Source organism: Elgaria multicarinata, chromosome 2 (genome assembly GCF_023053635.1).
Source record: "Elgaria multicarinata webbii isolate HBS135686 ecotype San Diego chromosome 2, rElgMul1.1.pri, whole genome shotgun sequence".
In the NCBI taxonomy this organism is placed as follows: Eukaryota; Metazoa; Chordata; class Lepidosauria; order Squamata; family Anguidae; genus Elgaria; species Elgaria multicarinata.
Window position 1 is genome coordinate 25,239,606 of NC_086172.1, and position 22,328 is coordinate 25,261,933.

General features: G+C 40.3%; 1 protein-coding gene across 1 annotated transcript; it reads left to right on the forward strand.

The window, feature by feature from the left end:
* Positions 1 to 198: 198 nt before the first annotated feature.
* On the forward strand, positions 199 to 19,868 carry ICA1L (islet cell autoantigen 1 like). Its single transcript, XM_063115880.1, has 12 exons — positions 199 to 360; positions 548 to 620; positions 3,961 to 4,084; positions 5,561 to 5,759; positions 6,718 to 6,843; positions 9,688 to 9,786; positions 13,198 to 13,271; positions 14,430 to 14,470; positions 15,474 to 15,548; positions 18,464 to 18,700; positions 19,013 to 19,108; positions 19,644 to 19,868. Exons 1-12 carry the CDS (start codon positions 202 to 204, stop codon positions 19,757 to 19,759), a joined length of 1,419 nt encoding a protein of 472 aa, XP_062971950.1. The 5' UTR covers positions 199 to 201; the 3' UTR covers positions 19,760 to 19,868.
* Positions 19,869 to 22,328: the final 2,460 nt, after the last annotated feature.

Consider the following 22,328-nt stretch of genomic DNA (forward strand, 5'->3'; position numbering starts at 1 on the left):
TTCCTCTATTCCACCGTCCCCCTCATCAATTTTATCTTCTTAAAGTGCAATCCTATTCTTGTCTACTCAAAAGTCAGCCTATTGAGTTCAGTATGGCTTACTGCCAGGAAACTGGGTATAGGGCTGCAGACTTTGTCACTTCTTCATTGAACTTGATGAATTATTATTTTTACCTATTTACTTATGTGGTTTAGTTACACCATGGACACCTTCAAGCAATGTAACCCAGAAGATCAATCAGTAGTCAGCAAAATGCAGAAAAGATACTGGAAAACGAAACAAGTTCTAATAAAAGTTACAGGAAAGAAAGAAGATGAACATGTGGTAGCATCTGATGCTGAACTAGATGCCAAACTAGAGGTAACCATGAACATGCTTATATATGGTGAGGTAAATAGCAGTACTGTTAATAATATATATCATGAAAAACTGGTACTAGTTTAAGCTTGTGCTTTGGAGGTTTGCCAGTTCAGTTAGTGAAACTGATAGTTTTATTGTTCAAGTTCATTTGGCCAAATTATATACTAACAAACCTTTTATTTTTAAGGTTTTTCACAGCATTCAGGTGACCTGCACAGATCTTCTAAAGACAATTGAAAAATACCAGCAGAGACTTAATGGTAAAATGGACAGAAATGCAGTTTAGTGTTGCTTTGCTTAATAAGATGAGATCTGCAGTGATCGAAATGTATTCAGGCATTTAACTTTTGTAATGTATCATTCTTAGTACTTTACGTCAAATGGCGTATATATGTATATATAGCTGATAGTAACTGCAGGTGCAGACAATAAGCTCTGATTGACATTAAATAGTCTAATCCTGAACCCAATTAAACAAGAATTTAGATCACTGAAGTAAATGGTGCAAAACCAGTCTAAATCTAGAGAGATGTTTAATCTTTTAATCAGGGGTATTGTGGGAATTCAAACAGGAGTGCACCCTGCTCAAATGCTTGTGAGCAGAAATGAGTGGGGCCTCACCTTGACTCTGCCCCCTGCACCTGCTATCCCAACCACAAGGGGAAAGATCACCTTGGATAGGCATACCTTCAGAACACGTTCTAGGATTTTCCTCTTTCTCCCTCCTGACCATTCATAAATTGAAGATGCTGCAAACGTCACTATAGCGGCAGGGTTATCTTAACTTTACAAACTGTCACAGGGTCCCATCTTCAAAGGCTACTCCTTTCCAGCTCCCAGGGTGAATTATTTCTGCTTGGGCAGCAGAGTGAATCTTTTGAGTGTTCTTTTGAATGCTTGAAATACGTCCTCATGAATCGGAATGGAATACCCAAAGGGCCCAATTCATTTTTGGGGTGACCATGAATCCTCTTGTAAATTTCTCCATTGAGCTGCTATGTCCTTGTAAGGTGTGAAAACCAAACAAGAGAAAAACCATTTCAAACAAAGCAAAATATGTGATTGGGACCACCTTTAAATGACTTCTTAATTGTATGATACTTTGATGTAGGAAAGTCAGTTCTCTAGAGATTCAGTCTAATAATGGTAGTGCCAGCATTAAAGTTTCAACACAATTCTAGTCCTATACAGCAGAGGTGAGATGTACACTGAAAAGCTCTGAAATTAGTAGTGACGCTTAATGGACTATTTTTCAAAACAATTTAGTCTTGCTGCTGAATGTGTGGTGTGTGGTGTAGTGGCTAGAGCAGAGCTTTCCAAACTGTGTGTCGCGACATGTTAGTGTGTCAGCTGCAGTGTGTAGGTGTGTCACGCGAACGTAACAAGAAACCTCTGAGTCTATGTGAAATAAGCAATACCAACTTGCATGCATTTTTACGGAGCAAAGGTGCCGATTAGTATGGTGCACTAGTATATGCCCCTTCTGTCATATCCGTGTATGCACACCACGGTCGAGGGATCATACAGGTACTGAGCATGCGCAGTATGCATAATCGGGTCGAAACAGCTGATTCCGCGTCACTTTTGGTGACGAGGCTGCACCTGAAGTGACGCATTTGAGAAATTCCATTTTTTGATATAACAAAAAATGCTGCTCGATCAACTGCTGCTCGATTGCAGCTTGACAAAATTGATTCAGTGTGAAAAGTCTTGGAAATGTATGTTATTACCTTGCAAAACATATATTTTTAAAAATATAAATGAAAGGTTTTCATGAGATATGTTGTGTTCCCATACGTTTCGTTATTACAATTTATGTATGTGTCCGTATCTCTTATAAGGCGTTAGTTTAACCTTCGGTTTGCTAGTAAAACTGAATTACTGTGTGGCAAAATGATGCATGTCTAAAAAGTGTGTCACCAACATGAAAAGTTTGGAAAGCTCTGGGCTAGAGTGTCGGATTGGAAGTTGGGAGATCCGGGTTCTAGTCCCCACTCGGCCATGGAAACCCACTGGGTGACTTTGGGCCAGTCACAGTATCTCAGCCTAACCCACCTCACAGGGTTGTTGTTGTGAGGATAAAGTGGAGAGGAGGAGGATTATGTACACCGCCTTGGGTTCCTTGCAGGAAAAAAGGCAGGATATAAATGCAATAATAAATTGAATTCAAAGTACTTAAATCTAGCCATTTAAGCGGCATGTAGATTGTTCAAATGTCTAGAGTAGTGACCAGTTTGTTTTTCGTTGCGTTCATTTTATTATATGGGGCGTTTTTCCTTCATGTTTGAATACGTGTCTGAACATATACATTCTGATATGTAGTGGCAAATCATTTTGGCAAATGTGCCAAAAAGTACAGAGACAAGTCCAAACTTGCCCTCGGGCAACAGTGCAGCACTGTAGAAAACAGGGAGAAAGACAGGCCTGACTGACTGGCTTATGATATCTTACGCTTCTGTCCAAATGTGTGTCACATTTCTGCTGCCTGTGCTACTTGCCTATCCACAGTAAAAGATAGCCTACCTCTACCTGGTGCCCTCCAGATGTTTTGGACTTCAATTCCCATCAGCCTCAGACAGCATGGCCAATGGTCAGGAATGCTGGGAGTTGTAGTCCAAAACATATGTAAGGCATCAAGTTGGGGAAATTATAACATTAAGTAAGATTTCATAGTTTTAGTTTTCTTTGACATGTGTATATGATTATAGATAAATATTAATATGTACTTGGGAGCATTATATATACTTTGCTATAAATACAGGCACAAAGCAGAACATGTTTATATTGCAATGGGCTTCATCCAATGTCACACAAATGGATTTCCATAGGACTTGCCCTTCCTCAATTCCACCTCACTGCAGACACTCCGAATTTGCTCCAGGGTGTTCCCCAACCTTCTGGAGCAGATTTGGAATGGGGGTGGGTTTGCAAGGAAGGGAGAATTTGTTCCTTCAGTGGTGTCAATTCTGCTGGCAGATGGACACCATTGGATATAACCCCATATAAACAACCAAAAACAACTGAAAAATGTGATCAGTCATTGCATTTAAGATGACCATGCTGCATGTTTCCAGAGCCTTTGTTTTTCCTAGCAGGGGAGAAACTGATTATTCCACATCAAAGGCAGTTTGATGTGTTTCTCTTCTGATGGCCATTGTTTTCAGTGAGAGAATTGGAGCCATTCTGAAATTATTCCCATCGAAATCATTAGGATATAACTTTGGATGCATTGTGCCCACTATGAGTGAGTCAGAACTTTGCATTGTTTTAAAGCTACTACTTCCCCTTTCCTTTATCTTGTTACATATTTAGTATACAGAGAAACTTGCATATTAGTGAGACACAAATAATGCAAGTTTTTACTTTTGAAAGGAGCAACTGTTAAAATCAGTATACAGCCTTTTAGTTCTGCCTGAAACAGTCATGTGGATGTGAAAGGTTTAATACTCTTTCATGAGCATCCGTCAAATAAAAGATATGTAATTTAGTTTATTGTGTAATATCTTCATTATGATCAAAATTTTCCATTTCCTGATCGCTTTTAACGTGCATGAATATACTTAAGTATCAAATAACTTATTTCGCCATTTTCTTTTGTAGCTGTATCTGAACAGGAAGATGAACTAGGGCTCTTCTTAAAGTTTAAAGCAGACCGGGGTGAAGCTCAAATTGACAGAATGACTAATGCCACTGGCCAGGCCCTCAGTTGTTCTTCCCAACAAAGGTTTGCATGTGATGGTGTTGGGTGGAATCCAGCGAAGTTTTTCTGCTGATGGACTTGCTTCCCTTACAGCCCCCAAAATCTGCCCCGGAAAGCTGGGGGACCCTCTGGAGCAGATTTTCAGGAGCAGCACGGGAGCCTTGCATGAGTGGACTCTGCTTCAGTTGAGCATCTTGTATTGAACTATAGTTACTTTTTGTAAACCCACAAACACACACGCATAGATTCTGAGGGAACGTAGCTTATTCAGGCTTAATTTATATGTACTGTCTCTGCATCATCATCTTCATCAATTTTATGTTGATGCTTATATTTTTCTTTTACACATTCATGTTTTCCAACTCCTTCCCCAAGAGCAGAACTAAATGTGACATGGAAGATCTTTGATTAGCAATCTCTGCAGTAGTTTTGTTGTTGGGTTTGTTTGTTTGCTCGTTCTAACTTAAAGGCCCATATGGGCCCTTTCTACACCTAAGGATTATCCCAGGAAAATGGAGGGATCATCCCTGCCTGCTCCGGGGATCCCCTGTGTGTCATTTGGATGCACAGGGATGATCCCGGGACGATCCTGGGGGAAAAGGCAGGTTTAGAAACAGCCATGGCTGCTTTGAAGATTGGGAAAACTGCACTCTGGGAGAGGGTGTCTTAGATTAGACAAAGAGTTAAACATCTTATCCCAGAATGTCACTTTTCTAATCATCAAACTAGCCAAACCAGGTTGCTAAATTAGTAAAAGGAAATAAAAAAGTGGGATGTCCTAATCATAGTTCTCCCATGTCACAACTACTCTGGTTTTCCAGTGTTTGAACAATTCTTACTTAGTTCATGTGCTAGTTTAGATGCAATGAAGGGGCCTTTTAATTGGATGCAGGGCATAGAATCATGTACTACTTCCTAATCTCTCTCCTCTCTGGAGGGAATATGAAAAGTCTACTTCTCTGTATGGCTGCCTAGTGTCAGATATACCTTCCAAATGGGATTGGGCTGCAATTTTAAAAAAAGTCATTTTCAGTATAAAACCAACACATTTGTAGATTATAGTGAAGTACTACAGACACTTTCAATGTGGACAATATTATTTTATTTGGAAACCAGGTTTCAGCTTTGCTCACAGTTGGGCATACTTATCCAAATGCAACGCACATACACACACCTGAAAACTACTGACTTTAGCCAGATCTACACTAAGCAGGATATGACACTTTGGAAACAGTTTGAAAACTGTATATGGAGTGTATTCTAGGCCCCAACAGTTGTCACTACTGTTATTGACCGTTTTAAAGCAGTAGTATAGATCCTGCGTATGTCTCATAGAAAAGGCATCAGTATGATACAAATTAAATCTTACTGTGATATAAACATTGATTATTTGTACCATATTGGAACATATTATAGGAATTGCTCATTGCCCTGTCTGTCATCTACTGCAGCCATGTACCATTGGTGTTTTCACTTTTATCTTCCTCCTTTAATCTTCAGGCTAGCTCTTTGCACTGCTTTATCACGCCTTGGACAAGAACTCGCAACATTTAGTCAGAGAGCCGTGTCCGACACCTTGTTAACAATCACTCGAATGGAGCAGGCACGCACGGAGTACAGAGGGGCTTTACTGTGGATGAAGGATGCTTCCCAAGAATTGGACCCAGATACTTGCAAACAAATGGAGAAGTTCAGAAAAGTATATATTCCCAAAGCAGAGATGTCTTAGGGCCTGTTTCTTTCAGCGCTTGTATTTGGGGAGAGATTGTATATAGGTCTCAGGCACATGCATTCCTTCCTGAACGCCTTTCCCATTCTGCCCACTACAGTGAGAAGTGAAAACCTTAATTGGGAATCCCATCTTTATTTGAGCATTGTTAGGTTCTCTGCATTAGAAAAAAAATCTCCCACTTTCTTACCACAAGCCCCCAATCTCAGATCTTTTCGCGTTCAAAACAGACTCCTTCAGACAGCGCCGAATAGCAACCATATGATTTTTAATTGAAAAGGGAATGCCATTGAAAAGAATAGGCTGCAATGAAACTGCACTATCTAGTGGCAGAATAAAAACCTGTCTTAAATAGATACTGGATTATCTCTGTGTTTAAAAAAAAAAACACAGAGAAGAGATGTCCTGTTAATTTATGACATCATGAAATCGTCCCACAAACTTCCGGGTGTAGCTAGATACTAGTGTGCTATGAATTGCTCATTTAGAGATCCCCTGGATCTCCCTTGGTCTGCAGGATGAACCCACATTTGAGAAAGGAGTTAAAGTGAAGGAAGTACAGTATAGATTCTTCTTTAAATAAAAGTAATAGCTTAACTCCTGAGATGTGGAAACATCCTCTTGAACAATCCCCACACACTTTTCCTTTTGTCTGTGTGAATAGAAAGATTGAAATGTAATCAGGTGGTCCTTCAGTGAGAACAGTATGTTAATTATACTGAGTTGAAGTGTTCAGGCCGGTATGTGAAGAGACCAATGGTAGGTATCAGGTCCTAACACCAACACAAAGGTAGTTGTGTCCTCACACAACTTCTAGGCTGTTGTGTTTGTGTAGAAGCTCATATGGTTGAACCACCAAGAATTTATTTTAGTGTGTCTACAAATGTGATTTTTAAAGCTGTGATAATTTCTTCTGTTATTATTCTAGGTGCAAATGCAAGTAAGAAACACCAAAGCTCAGTTTGATAAGCTGAAGATGGATGTTTGTCAGAAGGTGGACCTTCTAGGAGCCAGCCGCTGTAACATGCTGTCACACTGTCTTGCTGTCTACCAGGTATCTAATCCAGTTTCTTAGCCAGAATGAGTACTTCTGTACCATTGATGAAGTCTCTCTGAAGTTGAACATCTTCAACATAATGAGTGTAAATTCTATTTCCACAGGATATATAGCAGATGATGGCTCAGTTCAGAGAATGTGTCAGTCAACACAGTGTGAAAGCACCACTCAATGGTTGAGTTTTTAGGAGGTACTCTCCACACAACATATTCTAACTCTACCGTTGTGTGACTGTGGGCTACTCAATCAATCGATTATTTATTATGGTCGCAGACCAGCAAAATCAATATAAAACATACAAAAGATAGATAAAAAGTGACATGAAAAGAAAATACAGCTTTATAGAGTTCCTTCTCTCAGGAGGATTGCAACATTTTTTCCTTATTTGCATTGAGGTCATAAAAAACTTAGAGACCCTTTCAGTAATATGGGAGGACACATCCCTTAAACAAATTAATACCAAAGTTGTACGGTTACTTCCAGAAAAGGCTGTTAATAATGGAAATATTAGCTTCTTTTTGCATTCCTCATACATGTTACAATGCCAAACGACATGTTCGACAGGTTCTTTTGTTCCAGTGCCACAGGGACATATCCGTTAGTTAATTGGGATTTTACTAAATTGTCCTTCTAGTGGTGCTGATGGCAACACGTAAAAGCGAGCGAGGGTAAATGCTCTTCTATACTTTGGAATGGTTAACGTATGCAGATATGAAGCTGCAATAAGTCCGTAGTTATTGAAGTTATCAAAGAGCAATGGAGAGCAAGATTTGTTAGCAGCAGTTCTTAAATGCTGTAGCTCTAGGTCTATTAATCTTTGAACAACAAGAGATTGGGCCTTCTGAAGCCCATAGTTGCCCACAGCTTCCACACAGAAGCCTATCCTAAGTAACTTCTTCTCCATCTCTCTCATCCAATGAGTGACCATAAGGATCTGAGAGCAGTAAAAAGAGGTAACTACCACAAACTGCCAGGAAGTGTCACCGTAGCCACCATTTAAAGGCATTGATCCATGCCTTGCGTTCAGTTGATCGAATACCCAACTGTGGGCTACTGTGGAGTTGAGTAAAATCCATCGAGACATTTGACTGACAGTTCCTCCACTCTCTCTCCTCCCCCAGTCCTCCCAATGGTATCCCATCATCCAGTTGCAAAAAAACCCAATCCCGGCGGCTCTCCTAGAGCAGTACTCGCTCCTTTCACTGCTCTTGCCAGGAAACTCTGTAGCCAGTGGGAAAAGTCAACTCAACACAACAGAAAACTCCATGGAGCCTGCCCACCCAACATGCAACACAACAGTTGTTCAATAACAATCCTCTGTATAACATGGATATTATGCATGGAGTGTTTTTAAAAAAACCTCCACCAATTATGTGGAGTTTTTCCGCCAGAAAACACATTTCTCAACGGTGGTGTAAAAACTCCACCATGGAGTTCTAAAACCACCGTTGAGAAATGTGTTGTCTGAACTGAGCCGATGTGTAAGATTGACTAACAGATGGGGGTCGAAAGTATTTGTTAGGTTACTTTCATGTGACCTAGAGTAGCACAGGTGAACTTCTCCAGCTCATTTTGTAGGCATTGGAAACTACAATCCTGAATCTGATATACAGAAGTTTGCTGTTAGCACTAACCTAGAGACCAGAAATTTAGTGTACATGTAGTTTAATACAGCAGTTGTTAGAAATAGCTCAACATGGGACATTTGTCTATTTCTTCATCAATAATGTAGATACTCTGTATATCCCCTATCTTCTACACTAGCTAGAAAGCTGAAAAGCCTAATTACTAACCTAGGGAGTCATGGGCTCTCCCACACTAGAGGCATTCAAAAGACAGCTGGACAACCATCTGTCAGGTATAATTTAAGGCAGATTCCTGCATTGAGCAGGGGGTTGGACTCAACGGCCTTATAGGCCCCTTCCAACTCTACTATTCTATGATTCTACGAGATGTGTGAGCAATCATGTCAGTCGGCCACAAGCTAGCTGTGGGGTGGCCTTGTCCATTGCTAGCATGTGGGCCTAGTGTGCTTGCCCAGAGCCAATTCAGTCTTTAGGCTGAAAAATGTTCCTTACTCTTCTGTTACCCCCATGTTTTCTTTTGGGAAAATGTCTGGTGTATCCCTGCATACATTATTTTTCAAAGATTCCCCACAGTATTATGTCTTATTAGGATACCACCATATCTAGTTGACACTGTTTCCTTCTATACTTTCCTTTACGCCCAAGTTCATTTTACAGTCATCCCAACCCTCGTTCATGCTATTGTTATGACTTCCTCCAAACTAAGAGGTATCAAGTAAGGACACTTCCAGTCTCCTTATCATTGCATGTGCACGGCATGAGCTACTAAGCACAGTTTATTCCCCAATTAGGAGTTGATCATGCGTTCGAGCTCTGCTCTTCGTTCAGCTTATCAGTAGTTGCATAGCCTTGTCCCAAACCTGCTCCAACTGTAAAGCAAGATTAAAGCACAGCAAGTACCACTGTACTTTTCCAGTTCAAACTCTTTTCCAGCTTTCTCAGTCTTTAGTTCAGGTAGGCCATCATAGCATTCATTAGAAGTAAAAAGTCTGGGATCATCTTACAGATTATCTGATGTCTAAAGCATGAGTTTGAGATCTTCTCGTAGGTCTCCTTGAGATACTCAGGTCATTGGGTTATTTCAGGACCAAGTTAGCAAGTTAGCTTTTTTTCAGGTCCAATTCCACAATATTATTCAATACCAGTTCAATAGTTTGTTTGCAATACAAGCATGTAGGAGTATAATGGTATCTATATTTATTATAGTGTCATCTTTATAATACAATATATGTGTGTGTTACTTTGCTTCCCTTAGACGACCTTTTTGCATTTCTGTGAGAAGACCGCTCAAAATATGTCTGAAATCCACGAAGCCTTTGCATGCCTCCTCTCATGCCATCATGCTTCATCTGAGGTAAAGATATTTTATTTAATAATGTCCAATAAAGTCAAATACCAACTCTAGCTGGTTATGACCTATAAAGCCCTATATGGCTCGGGTCCAGGTTATTTGAAAGAACGTATTCTCCCTTATGAGCCTGCCCGTGCTTTGAGATCTTCTGGAGAAGCCCTTCTTTCAGTCCCACCATCTTCACAGGCGCGCTTGGTGGGAACATGGGAGAGGGCCTTCTCGGTGGCTGCTCCAGCGCTCTGGAACTCTCTTCCCGGGGAAGCAAGACTGGCTCCCTCCTTGATGGGCTTTCGGAAGCAGGCTAAAACTTTTTTGTTCCAGCAAGCCTTTGGAGAATAACCTGGCCCTCCATCTATGTTAATGTCTTATAATTTTGTTGTGTATTTTAAACATTTATGGTTCCCCGCACCCCCATGTATGTTTTAAACTTTGTAAGACCGCCTTGGGCAAAAGGCGGGATACAAATAATAATAATAATAATAATAATAATAATAATAATAATAATAATAATAATAATACAGCAGCATGGTTAATTTGGGACTGCCACTGTGTTTCCATGTTTGCATTCAATTTACCTTAAAATGTACTGTTATAGTCACCATGTTACATACATGTTATATTTTCAAATGTGCACTTAAAATACCTTAGGCCCAAACGACACATTTTGGACAGATATAAGGCCATTGCTAACCTATGTCTCTCCAGTAACCACTAGCTGAAAAGCCATCTGCTATCCTGACATCATGTTAATGCCTCCCTGTTTCTGCCTTTACCCTGCTTCATCAACTGCTGCTTGTGGAGTAGAGGTATGGAAATATGGGTTAGGTGCAGATTTTATATAAAGTTAATCAGCAGGTCTTTTCCAAATACGATGCAATCTGGATCCAACCTATGACATCATATGATGTTCTTTCCCCATTCACGTGTCTACATTTAACATGTAGTTTGGGCGTTGGGGTATACTCACCCCAAAAGGCAATATGTGAAGCAGCCCTAACTTATCTTGCTGTAGCTATAGCGACATTCTCCCTTGTTCTTTTAATGAAATTTGAGTTGTTAGCATTTCCTATATCTAAAGGAAACTTTTCCAGTTTGGAGGGATAAATTCTATTGATTAAATCCCTGCTGGAATAATAGCAGCTTCAAAGAGAGAAATCACCTGAGAAGCCGCAGTGATGCATAAGATCTAATAGGGAAGGCGAAAAAAGAAGCTGTCGTTTGGTAGTAAAAAGCAAAAAAGGTTTGAGGATTCTAACAAATTATTATTATTATTATTATTATTGTTGTTGTTGTTGTTGTTGTTGTTGTATTTATTTGTATCCCGCCTTTCGCCCAATGCTGGGCCTCAAGGCGGCCTTACAAAGTTTAAAACATACATTGGGGGGGGGGGAACATAGTTAAAATACACAACAAAATTATAAGACATTAACATAGATGGAGGGCTGGATTATTCTCCAAAGGCCTGCTTGAACAAAAAAGCTTTAGCCTGCTTCCGAAAGCCCATCGAGGAGGGAGCCAGCCTAGCTTCCCCGGGAAGAGAGTTCCAGAGCACTGGAGCAGCCACCGAGAAGGCCCTCTCCCATGTTCCCACCAAGCACGCCTGTATGGCCAGTGGATTCAGCTTGCCATTCCTATGATTATGAATGAATGTTTACGGGCATAGTCCTGTACTGGAGTTATATCAACTGAGGGCCATTATTATTATTATTATTATTATTATTATTATTATTATTATTATTATTTTATTATTATTATTTCTTACCTGCCTCTCCATTTTGATTGAGGCAGGGAACAACAGTAAATATAAAATACATAAAACTGAATTAAGAACATAATATACATTGTTAAAACATTCTAGAAACATCCTAAAATCCCCCTGGATAGGCCCTAAGTGTTTGGTGGAAGCCCCACTTCATCAGCAGAACTCAAGGCATTTCACCCCAATGACAGATATGCTGGTGGAACTCCCTTGATACGCCCATGGAACATTCTGTTGGTTGAGCAGTTTTTCCCGTGAAGATGCACTGACAGAATGGCTGAAATAGGACAGAGTGATAGGTGAGAACTGTTACTCTGCCCTATTTCAGCCAAGGGGGAACTCTGGTGAGGGTTGCTATGGTGAATGGGTGTATGGGGTTGTTCCCATGGAGAGGCGAATTGGGTCCTGAGGGTGGAGTACTTGCATGTAGCTTGTGACATTTGGTGTCTTGGACCCATTCCTGCAAGGTTGCCTGGGGTTCTTGGGAATGGTGTGCTTACTGCGTATGGTATGGCAGCTCACATGTAGGGGTGCTGTGCTGTTGTTGGTGTGTGTTGTGCATGTTGAGGGGAAACAGTGTTGTTATGGCCATACACACACCCAGATTGGCCAAGATGGGTTGGATCCCTCCCTCCATGTGATGTGGGGATTGTCTCCACCACATTGGTAGGCAGTGGCAGTGTTGGCCTGGCTGGCATTTTGTAGGGTTTTGTTTTTTCTTCTTTTCCATTGTGTTCCCCCCTCCTATCATGGACTGAGCAGGTATTGCTAGTGAGCAGGTATGGATACCAGTGTAGTTGTAGATATCTCCAGCCCTAGAATAACTGTAGTATAGGATTGCTCTGGAAGTGGGCCAAGATAAGTTAATATCTAGTGGAGTCTAATCATGAGCAGTAGAATCATAGAATAGCAGAGTTGGAAGCGGTCTACAAGGCCATCGAGTCCAACCCCCTGCTCAATGCAGGAATCCACCCTAAAGCATCCCTGACAGATGGTTGTCCAGCTGCCTCTTGAAGGCCTCTAGTGTGGGAGAGCCCACAACCTCCCTAGGTAACTGATTCCATTGTCACACTGCTCTAACAGTCAGGAAGTTTTTCCTGATGTCCAGCTGGAATCTGGCTTCCTTTAATTTGAGCCCGTTATTCCATGTCCTGCACTCTGGGAGGATCGAGAAGAGATCCTGGCCCTCCTCTGTGTGACAACCTTTTAAGTATTTGAAGAGTGCTCTCATGTCTCCCCTCAATCTTCTCTTCTCCAGGCTAAACATGCCCAGTTCTTTCAGTCTCTCTTTATAGGGCTCTTCCTTTTCTCTACCCATGAGATATAGAACTAAGCATAAAAAGCATATTGCTTTCAATTTAAAGAGGTTTCATTTCATATTCTGGATTAGCAATATTTTAATTTCAAAACCGTGTGGGTTTTTTTGTATTCTCAATTGTAAAAAAATTCTCTAAAGATAACTTCTATTAGAAAATGTTACAGACTCTGGTCACCTGACAAGTTATGTTTGCATGGAAAAGCTAACGAAACAAGATATTTAAACAAGGTGGTAATGTTAAAAATGACTAACAGGATGTACAAACCTTGATAGAGAAGTCAAACTATGGACAAATATTTTATCTTTTTTTAAAAAACATTTTTATGAGCCGTTGCAGAAGCTTATTAACCCGTCTACTGAAAAAGCTACGGAGACTGCTCAGGGAGACGCTACTTCTGCAAACTTTGATAAGTAAGTTTCCATCATTTGAAATGTCAGATACCCAAACAGCCCAAAGTGACTACATGATCCATCCCTTTGCGTGCCACGCAGGGCCTACAGCAGCCAAGAAGGGAGCGCTGCTTGGCACCTATAATCTGTGGCAGGAGTGTTGAACTTCAGGCCACTGTTCGCATCTGGCCTGCCACGTGTCCCAATCTGGCCCTCCGTGATTCCCCAGGTGGCCACACTCCTTTCTCCTTTCCTTCATCATTGGGTGGTTCCCTTTTGGATGATTTTTTCCCCCATTCTAAAAGGTTGGAATGCCTCTCCTATGACTTACTTACTGGGAGTAAGAGCTGGGAGTATGCTGGCGTTTGGGAGTTTTGTTTTGGGGTATTTTGGCCCCACCCACCACCGGAATGTGCCCCCCCCCCGACAGCTTCTCTGAAATTTAATTTGACCTTTGGGCTGAAAAAGATTCGACACCACTGGCATATGAGCAGGTTAACGTGGAGACAGGTGATCCTTCAAGGGAGTTTGGTCCCAAATCATGCAAGGCTTTGAGGGAAAGCACCAGCACTTTGAATTGCACCTGGAAACAGACTGGGAGCCAGTGCATCAATTTCAAGCGGTCTGGATAACATTAAAAAAAAATGCACAGAATAATGACTGTTTTGTCATCTGTTACTGTTTTGTGAAAATCTCAACCTATGTTGTAAGGCCAATGCATGTGATTCATCCCAAAATGGGATGGGGAGAGGTTAAACTCTACAGATTTGTCACTTATAAATGAGGAAAATGGGTGGGTGGGGGTGCCAACTGGGATCAAGGGCAGGGAGCATATTTTGACCTTCTAGAGCAGATTTTCGGAGGATGTAAGGAGCTGCAGCATGAAGGGGGAAGTTGGCAAAACCATATCTGCCTCTTTCTGCTGGCAGAAGCAAAGTCTGGATCCAAAACACAGTCCAACACAGACACACCTAAAAGTAAGCATAATTTAACTCAATGGGTCTTTCTTTCATATTTTTTACATGTTCAAACAATGAAATAAATTGAGTAAACCTGTCAAAACATCCATATATAAAGAAAAGCAGACTCCAGTTCTCCAACTGCACTGATAGCTTTTGAGGAGTTCCAGTGCCACAAAGCTTGATATAACTATTTCTTTTTCTTCTTTTTAAACACAAGGCTGATTTTACTTGATGAAGATGTTTCTGGAGCTCTCTCAGGTACGAATCTCGAATAGTTCTTTTATTGGATCTCTCTCTGGAACCAGTAAAAGTAGACCTAATATGATCTGTTGTCCACTTGGTATCTTTACTGATTCTGTAGTATACAATTTAATAAACTATTAGCATCAATGCACATCAAGGGGTGTGCGGCTGCCGCTCTTCTTTTCCTGATGTGCCAAGGTCAAACATGGTCTCCTAGGCCTAGTCTGAACTGAGGATTCTGCCCTTGAACTTGGGCCCTCTGTTGCCCGTCTCTTTATTTGTTCACATTGCTTTAGGGATGTTGTTGGTTTACTTGTTCATTGTGCTACTGTGCGTCATAAAACTACACAGTAGTGCTGTTGTTTTTTGATTCGTCAGCCTGGAGCAAGATCAGAAAAGCAAACCTTAGTTGCTAGACAGACTAGATCCCCTAAGATAACTCAGGGCGGAACTACACAGGACTTCAGTGCATATTTGCGTATGATGTGCAGGTTTTTAAAGATGCAAATAGCATCAGCTGGGTGGGGGCTTAATAATTATGGAAATTGCAGCAGGTGTGGAGGTGGATTTTAACCCTTTCTGACCCTGCTTTTCTCTTGAGGAAAATTCCTCCTCTAAAGCTCAAATTTGCTTTGGGGGAATTTCTTCCACCCCAAAGAAAATACCAGTTTCAGCAGAGGAAAGGATTATATTTCCCATTTATGCCTCATGCATTTCAGACCCCCCCTCTCTCCACTGATGCTATTTGTATCTTTAAAGACCTGCATGGGTAATACACCTTTGCATTTAATGTCACATATAGTTTGGCCCTCGCAGTAAGTGTAGAAAGAAAGAAAAGGCATGTGCATTAGGTACCAGAGCATGGGAAAGAACAAGCATGGGAGTAGTAGTCCAATATCATTGGGTGGGCGACAGGTTCCCCCCACCTGAACTACTTAGAACCTTTGGAGATGCCTCTTTCATATACTTTTCACCTCTGTACAAGTATTAGCAATCACATTTTGTTCTGGTATTCCAGGGGCAGCTGACAGAAAAGAAAACAATTTTCAGCCTAGCAAGTTTGCTGATACTGAACCATGTAACCTTGAGAAAGGTAACAATTCTCAATATTTTATAAATTAAATTTTCCCTATACCAAGGCATTATCTGTGTACAGAATGAATGTCTATTGAAACGTATGAAGGGCAGTGTGATTATTATTTTTTCTTGACATGGGTACTTGGGCTAGAGAGCTTTTTATCTGTACGCCACCCTGAGTTCTTAGTGACACAGGGCAGGATATAAATATTTTAAATAAATAAATATAACACAGTGACTATACATTTTTGAAAACCATCAAAATAGTGTGTGTGGTTTGGTTTTTTTAGCAATCTATCTAGTGTCTCCTTGTTTTAACAGTTACTTATTTATTATAATGATTTATATCACACCTTTCAGGATACAAAGCCTTCCAAGGCTGCTTATAACTAACATGAAAATATATTTTAAAAACAACAGATAAGTAGTATCAACATAAAAACAGATTATGAAGGTGCTTCCCACACAGCAGCTGGTGGTAGATGGCACAGTAGAGAGAGGATCCAACTGAATCAGGCCCTGATGTCTCCTTTGCCTGCCTTCCTCCTTCTGCTGGAATCCCTGTTTCCACAGCCAGTTGTTGGTAGAAGCCCTTGTGATGGTGGGAGCAAGCAGGGGGCGAGGGACAGGTCAGCTAGGGCAAACTTTGAGCAGGTATTGGCTTGCCTCCTACTCTCTTCTAGAATCCTTCCCTCTTCTGGAATCTATTTTTTGTTGTTGTTTATTCGTCCAGTCACTTCCGACTCTTCGTGACTTCATGGACCAGCCCACGCCAGAGCTTTCTGTCGGCCGTCGCCACCCCCAGCTCCCCCAAGGTCAAGTCTGTCACCTCCAGAATATCATCCATCCATCTTGCCCTTGGTCAGCCCCTCTTCCTTTTGCCTACTTCAATAATACTCTATGTCAGTGGTTCCCAATTAGCTAAGTACTGTGGACCCCTTGTTTTTCAAATGCCAAGCCATGGACCCCCTACTTTTGAAAATTTTGTTATCTCTATGGTAAGTACCTGTGCAAAGCAATTTTTTGGAGAAAATGAGTGGTAGCCCCTAACAAGCAAAGGATTTTAGGTATACTAAAAAACAGATCATAAAATTTGTGGTATTTGTTTTATTACCATGCAAAAATGACAATGATTTAGTTAGGAATATAAAGACGAATTTACTAACGTCTAGTTTACAATCCATGAAGTCACGAAGAGTTGGAAGCGACTGAATGAATAAACAACAAAGCAGCTACTAAACCTAAATGTGATTGGAAAAATCATGCCTCTTTTTGTCCCAAACAATCCCTTCCACATCCGGTTCAATATTTCCTACTTTTAATCTCAAATCTGAATCAACATTGAGTGTATTTTCTTTTATTAAAATGTGGACCTTGCAGAGCTAATATGTGAATGGTGCCACGGACCCCCTGGGGTCCACGGACCACCAATTGGGAACCACTGCTCTATGTAATTCCCTTTCTAGTTGCATTTTTCAGGATTTTGCCTCCATTCTATCCTTATCTTTTTGCTATTTTTACTAAATGAATTTCCTTCTTGTGTATGCATTCCTCAAGATTCGGTTCTTAGTCTTCCCTTTTTATTAATTAATAAATTAACCTGGTCTTTTGGCATCCACTATCATCTTCACACTTCTCATATCCAACATCTTTTGTGTTCCCCCTGATCAGAGGAATCTGACCACAGCAGCAGCTGCCCTGGAACTTACCAGCTGGCTTCAAGCACATTGAGATCGGTAAAGTCTAAGTTGGAAAGGCATAGAAAAATAGGAGTAATTTCATGTGGATGCCAGACAACATTCCCTGTTGCTTTTCTGTTACCAGGAAGCATTAGGACAGCCTTCCTCAGCCTGGCTGGGGCATTCTGGGAGATGCAGTCCAACACATCTGGAGCACCCCAGGTTGAGGAAGGCTGCATTAGGAGATGCTTGTGTGTGCAGCAGCTCAGCAATAACACACCATCCTTTCGATTTTCCCTTCTCCAGCTTAAGGCTTACTAGTCCAGCTAGTATGAACCTAGCAGGAAAGTTCTATAGCTGCTGCCACAGTTCAGGGAACACTGTTCAGAACACTCCTGGGTTGAGGCTTTCCTTTGCATTTTTGCTCAGCAACTGCCTTTAAGTAGATGATCCTAACAGATAAGTAGAAATGATTAGCTTTGACTGAAGTTGGAGCAGCATGTGGTTCTGGGTGATTGAAATAAAACATGTGAGTATGGGAGCACCTGAGGAGGGCAGAAATGATCATTCTTGATTAGAAAAATCTGACACCTTCTACTCTAATGTTAACAGATAGATCTACTCTCACTCTCAAAATACCTTCTCTCCATTTCATTGCACTCCTACCTTCTCATAGTACCTTACTTGGGTTTCATGAAGGCAGGATGCCCAAGCCAAATCATGGTCCCATCCATTGCACTTTCCTTTCTACTAGTTTGCGTTTGGCTTCCTGTGGCACAGAGGAAGCAAGGACCATCTGTGCAAAGCCATTCAACAGTGTACTCTGCATCCTCAGATGTTGCTTCTTCGCTGCAAACCAAGTAGCACACACAAAGGCAGGCTTATGTCCAATGGAGATCTCTTCCAGCGATGGCATCTGCTTTTCTACATGAGGCTGTTAATTGCTGTGTTTACTTTCGGTTTCATTGCAGAATTGAGATCCAATTTGATCACCCAGCATCTTCAAAGCAAGCACCCAATTCTGCACCCTCTCAGGCCTTACAGATTCCAACAAAACTCTTTAAACATTCCTGCTCCTGAGATAAAAATCAGATAAATTATTGTATATTGATGTAATTGGAAGCAATATATGAATGTTAATATACAGTTAAACAACACTTCCAGGAATTAAGTAGTCTCAAGGAGAAGAATAGACTGCTGTTCTTTTACCATTTTTTTTTTAATTTTACACAACTTTCAGAACTGCCAACAGACTGTTTGGAAGAAGATTTTGAGAGCGATTTTTCTTTCCTGGAGAATTTACCAAGGGCCAGTTCTTCAAGCACAGAAAATATCACACATGAAGCATGTCAAACTCTGTTTGATAGTCCTTGCATGAATCTGCCTGTTCAGGAATTGGCTACAGAGGCAGAACCTCTAGCTAGCTCACCTGGATTTCTGCCTTCACAACTCCTTGATTTTGGCCTTCATACTGCTGGTGGATTCAGTAGTAAGTATTGGGAAAACTGGTTTGTTTGTTTGAACTGCAAAACAGTCATGTGCGTCTTTTTGAGGTAAATTGAATGGCTCCTACTGAGCCTGAGGGTTATTGAACTAAAAACAACAACATATTTTCAGGCTCAACATTTTAAAATTTGCATTAATACCCACCCAGCCTGACCACAACTCCTATTGGCTTGCATTAGGTTTCTAGGTGTGGTTTCTGATCCAGGCAGCCTGTGTGGCCAGACCTAGTTTATTTAGGCAGTAGCATCATAGGCTACTAATTAGAACCTGACCTTGTTCTCTTCCCCCCCTGAAGGTTGGATCTCACAATCAGAATGTCCCAGTCCCTTTTCCAAAGAACCTGAGGGTCAGCCAGGAACTTCACACAGCACGCCGAAGTTACCACAAACATGTAAGTTATGTGTATTATGCAAATATTGTGGGGGAATCTGTGCTTTACTTTAAAAAAATAAAACAAAGGCAAATCTGAACACCATAATCTACCTGGCAGTTTCTGTCAGAACTCAGTTTAAACAGAAACTGGAAAATGCAAGTTTCGTTTCAAGGTCCTATTACCTTGTCTAGGCGAAAGATACAAGTACTCATATATTTTCTCTAAAATAGGGTAAAAGCATCTAGAGGTGGGGAGAGGAAGCCCCTCTACTCCCATTCTGGTTTCCCTCCCCTTTAAATTGCAACCTCAGCAATTGCAAGGAATAAAGAAAAACTCCCAAGAAAAATAATAATAGAATTACATGTAACATGGAGTTCAGCCCTGACTGACTTGCAATACTTGGGTCTATCCATTGATTTTGATTGTTAGGAACAGCGAATTGGTCAGCTAATTAAATAATTAATCGGAAGGAACAAGATTTTTGATTAGTTGATTTCTTAAAAGTTCTGTCTCGGTCAATCAGATAAGTAATATAATTTCACCTGTATTGCAGCTGTGGTGACTGGTAGCCAAGACATGTCAGCATGGTTCAGTGCTTTTGCAGATCTGGATCCCCTTTCAAATCCAGATGCTATTGGACGCTCGGATGATGACCTCCTCACTGCATGAATAAGTATAACCCAACACAGAACCTTTTCTAGTAGTATCAAACTACTTCAGGGAGAATCTGAGACCCTACTATTGTATTGCAGACATCATCACAGATACAGATAACTGATGATGGCACTCAGAGTATATCGAAAGAGTAATGACCAACTAACTATGTCTTTTGATTTCATGGTTATTTTCAATGCTATAAAAGCTTAAGTGATTAATTACTAAATAACTTACAGCATGCTTAATTTATCTGTAAACAGTAGTGAACTCAGTATTTCACACATAATTTCCAGATGTAGAAGTCATATAAGTGGTATCAGTTTTTACTATTCTCCTCTTATCTTCTATACACTTAAGTCAGTAGAGGACAAGGAAACCTATCGGCATAGATGCCACTCTCAAATTCCAGGTAGAAGGCGAGTTTGTCTAATGGCATTCTTATGTGCATTATCCTTCTGCATATGAAGATCTGGATTTTTCCTTCTTTTTACTCTATTGTATCTGTGCTGGGACATCAGCTAACAGAGAGGACGCATGTATAATTATCATCAGGTTATTTTTTTTAATGCCCAGCACATTTTAAATTACCCCTATATTGCATTCACTGCTTATTTTAAAAGTACTTATGTAGCAGCACACAAATCAACTAATGTCTCTCAGCTGTCGAAGTTCAGTTTGCTAAGGGGCCAAAGTTAGAAACCCAGAAGCCCTTCATAACCTAGAAAATTTGCATCTGGAAGGTGACTGGGAGCAGAAATGCTTCCCTGCCCAGCCTTTCTCTGTTAATTCTCTAATTGCACTTCGGAATTAGCTCTCCCCCGACCCCCAAAAGAATTCCAAATGTATGTTGCTCACATTTGGAACTCCGCTGAAGGAAATGTTGCTAGGAGGCACATTTGAGAAGGGGAAAGGATTAAGAACGCCTTCTTTTGCAACTTCTCTGGTCTCCATTTCCCCCCATGCGCAAAAGTGGCTTTTATGTGAAAGTGCTCACATTTGCTTTAATGTCTAGCTTGGCCCTAAGCAAGAGTACAATTGGAAAAGCTTTTAAAGGAGCCAGAACCCTACATAGTTACAAAGTAGGCACAATCTTTTTCTACAATGTTGTTGAATCTAAAAAAAGTGCATCTAAGAAAGTGCATCTAATGTGTTTGTTTTAAACAGTTTTAAACTATAGAGTTAATGCTTTGAAAATTGATTGTCTTGGAGAAGCATGGCTGACTTCTACATGTAGGAAATCTTTAAAAGATATATATTGATATTTAAAGTTATCTTCTAACAAGAGAAATATGCTTTTTACATCCAAACTGTTACCTTGGTTCTTCTATTTGAGTTTACTTGCAATTTATCAAGACAGAGTAAAGAATATTACAAAACTATATCATGGTGTAAACTGTCATAATTGGGTGAATGCTCATAGAAAAATGAAATTTAGGGTCCATTAATGACAATAAAACTGCCAAGTTATTCAGGTAACCAATTAGTGAGATAAATATTGTTGCGAAGTGCAAGAATACTCTACAACAATAGCATTGTCAAGCACGTTTACCTTTCTGAGTAGTATAATCAACAATAATTGCTTTTATGTCAGTCTATGGTACTTCCACATTTAGCATATTATGTCATCCCACCACTTAATAAGTTCTAGAAGAGCTGGAAAATCTAAAGAAAAAGATAAGGACAATTAAAATGATCACTGATTGGTTTGTTTTCTTTGCAAATGTAAGTATAATACATGCTATGTACTTTTATGTCCAGATCAAGGCAATAGGTTATCATAGAGTCTTTGCATTTATTCTATTGAAAGCAGTGGAACAGATAGTACCTAAAATTAAATCTAAAACTTAGACACGATCTCTGTTACACTTGCAGCAATTAGTTAACAACTGAAAGTTAATCAATTGGTGTTCTTCAGTTACGAGGACTGACCCAACAAGGTTAATCTAATATGGTAGCATATACCATTCAATTGTTATTATATACTAAAGTAGATTGGTTTGGATTTCTTTTGCATGTAACTTATATGAAAACAAGTATGCTTGTTTTCATTTATGCACAAACTAGTAGAACGGCACCTGACGGCCAGATCTCACGCACGAATCAATCACGTCTTCAACCATTTTGCGGATCTTGAGTTCCTCACTGCCCTCTATAGCTTCGGTGGAGGCTGCCGGCCACACCTCAAAAAGATCTGTGATAGGATCAACAAACTACTTGATGAGAAAATCCTTTGAAACTTTGCCTTTTTCAAACAACAACAACAGACTTAATTAAAAGATGCAAATAGAGAGTTGGGACAGAAATATGAGAGTAAGCTTCCTTTTTGAACCACCCAGAGAGCTTCAGCTATTGGGCGGTATAAAAATGTAATAAATAAATAGAGTTCTAATATGACGCTGAGATATTAAAATATAATTCACTGGGCCTAAAGTAAGTTATTAAAACCAAAAAAGATATCTTGGCGCAAGTTGGTGTGCAACTGTACATTTGGCTGGTGTTTTGAAGATCTAAATTCTACAGCGGTATAAACTTGTTCATACAAAATTGGACAATGGATAAACCACAGCACCAAGAGTCTGCA

Bases quoted from the DNA above. Each gene is read 5' to 3' on its own strand.
- ICA1L (XM_063115880.1), top strand. From the start codon at position 202: ATGGACACCTTCAAGCAATGTAACCCAGAAGATCAATCAGTAGTCAGC. The intron at 9,787-13,197 runs GTAAAGATATTT...GAGCCGTTGCAG, and splicing joins GCCATCATGCTTCATCTGAG to AAGCTTATTAACCCGTCTAC. The intron at 19,109-19,643 runs GTAAGTTATGTG...CCTGTATTGCAG, and splicing joins GCCGAAGTTACCACAAACAT to CTGTGGTGACTGGTAGCCAA.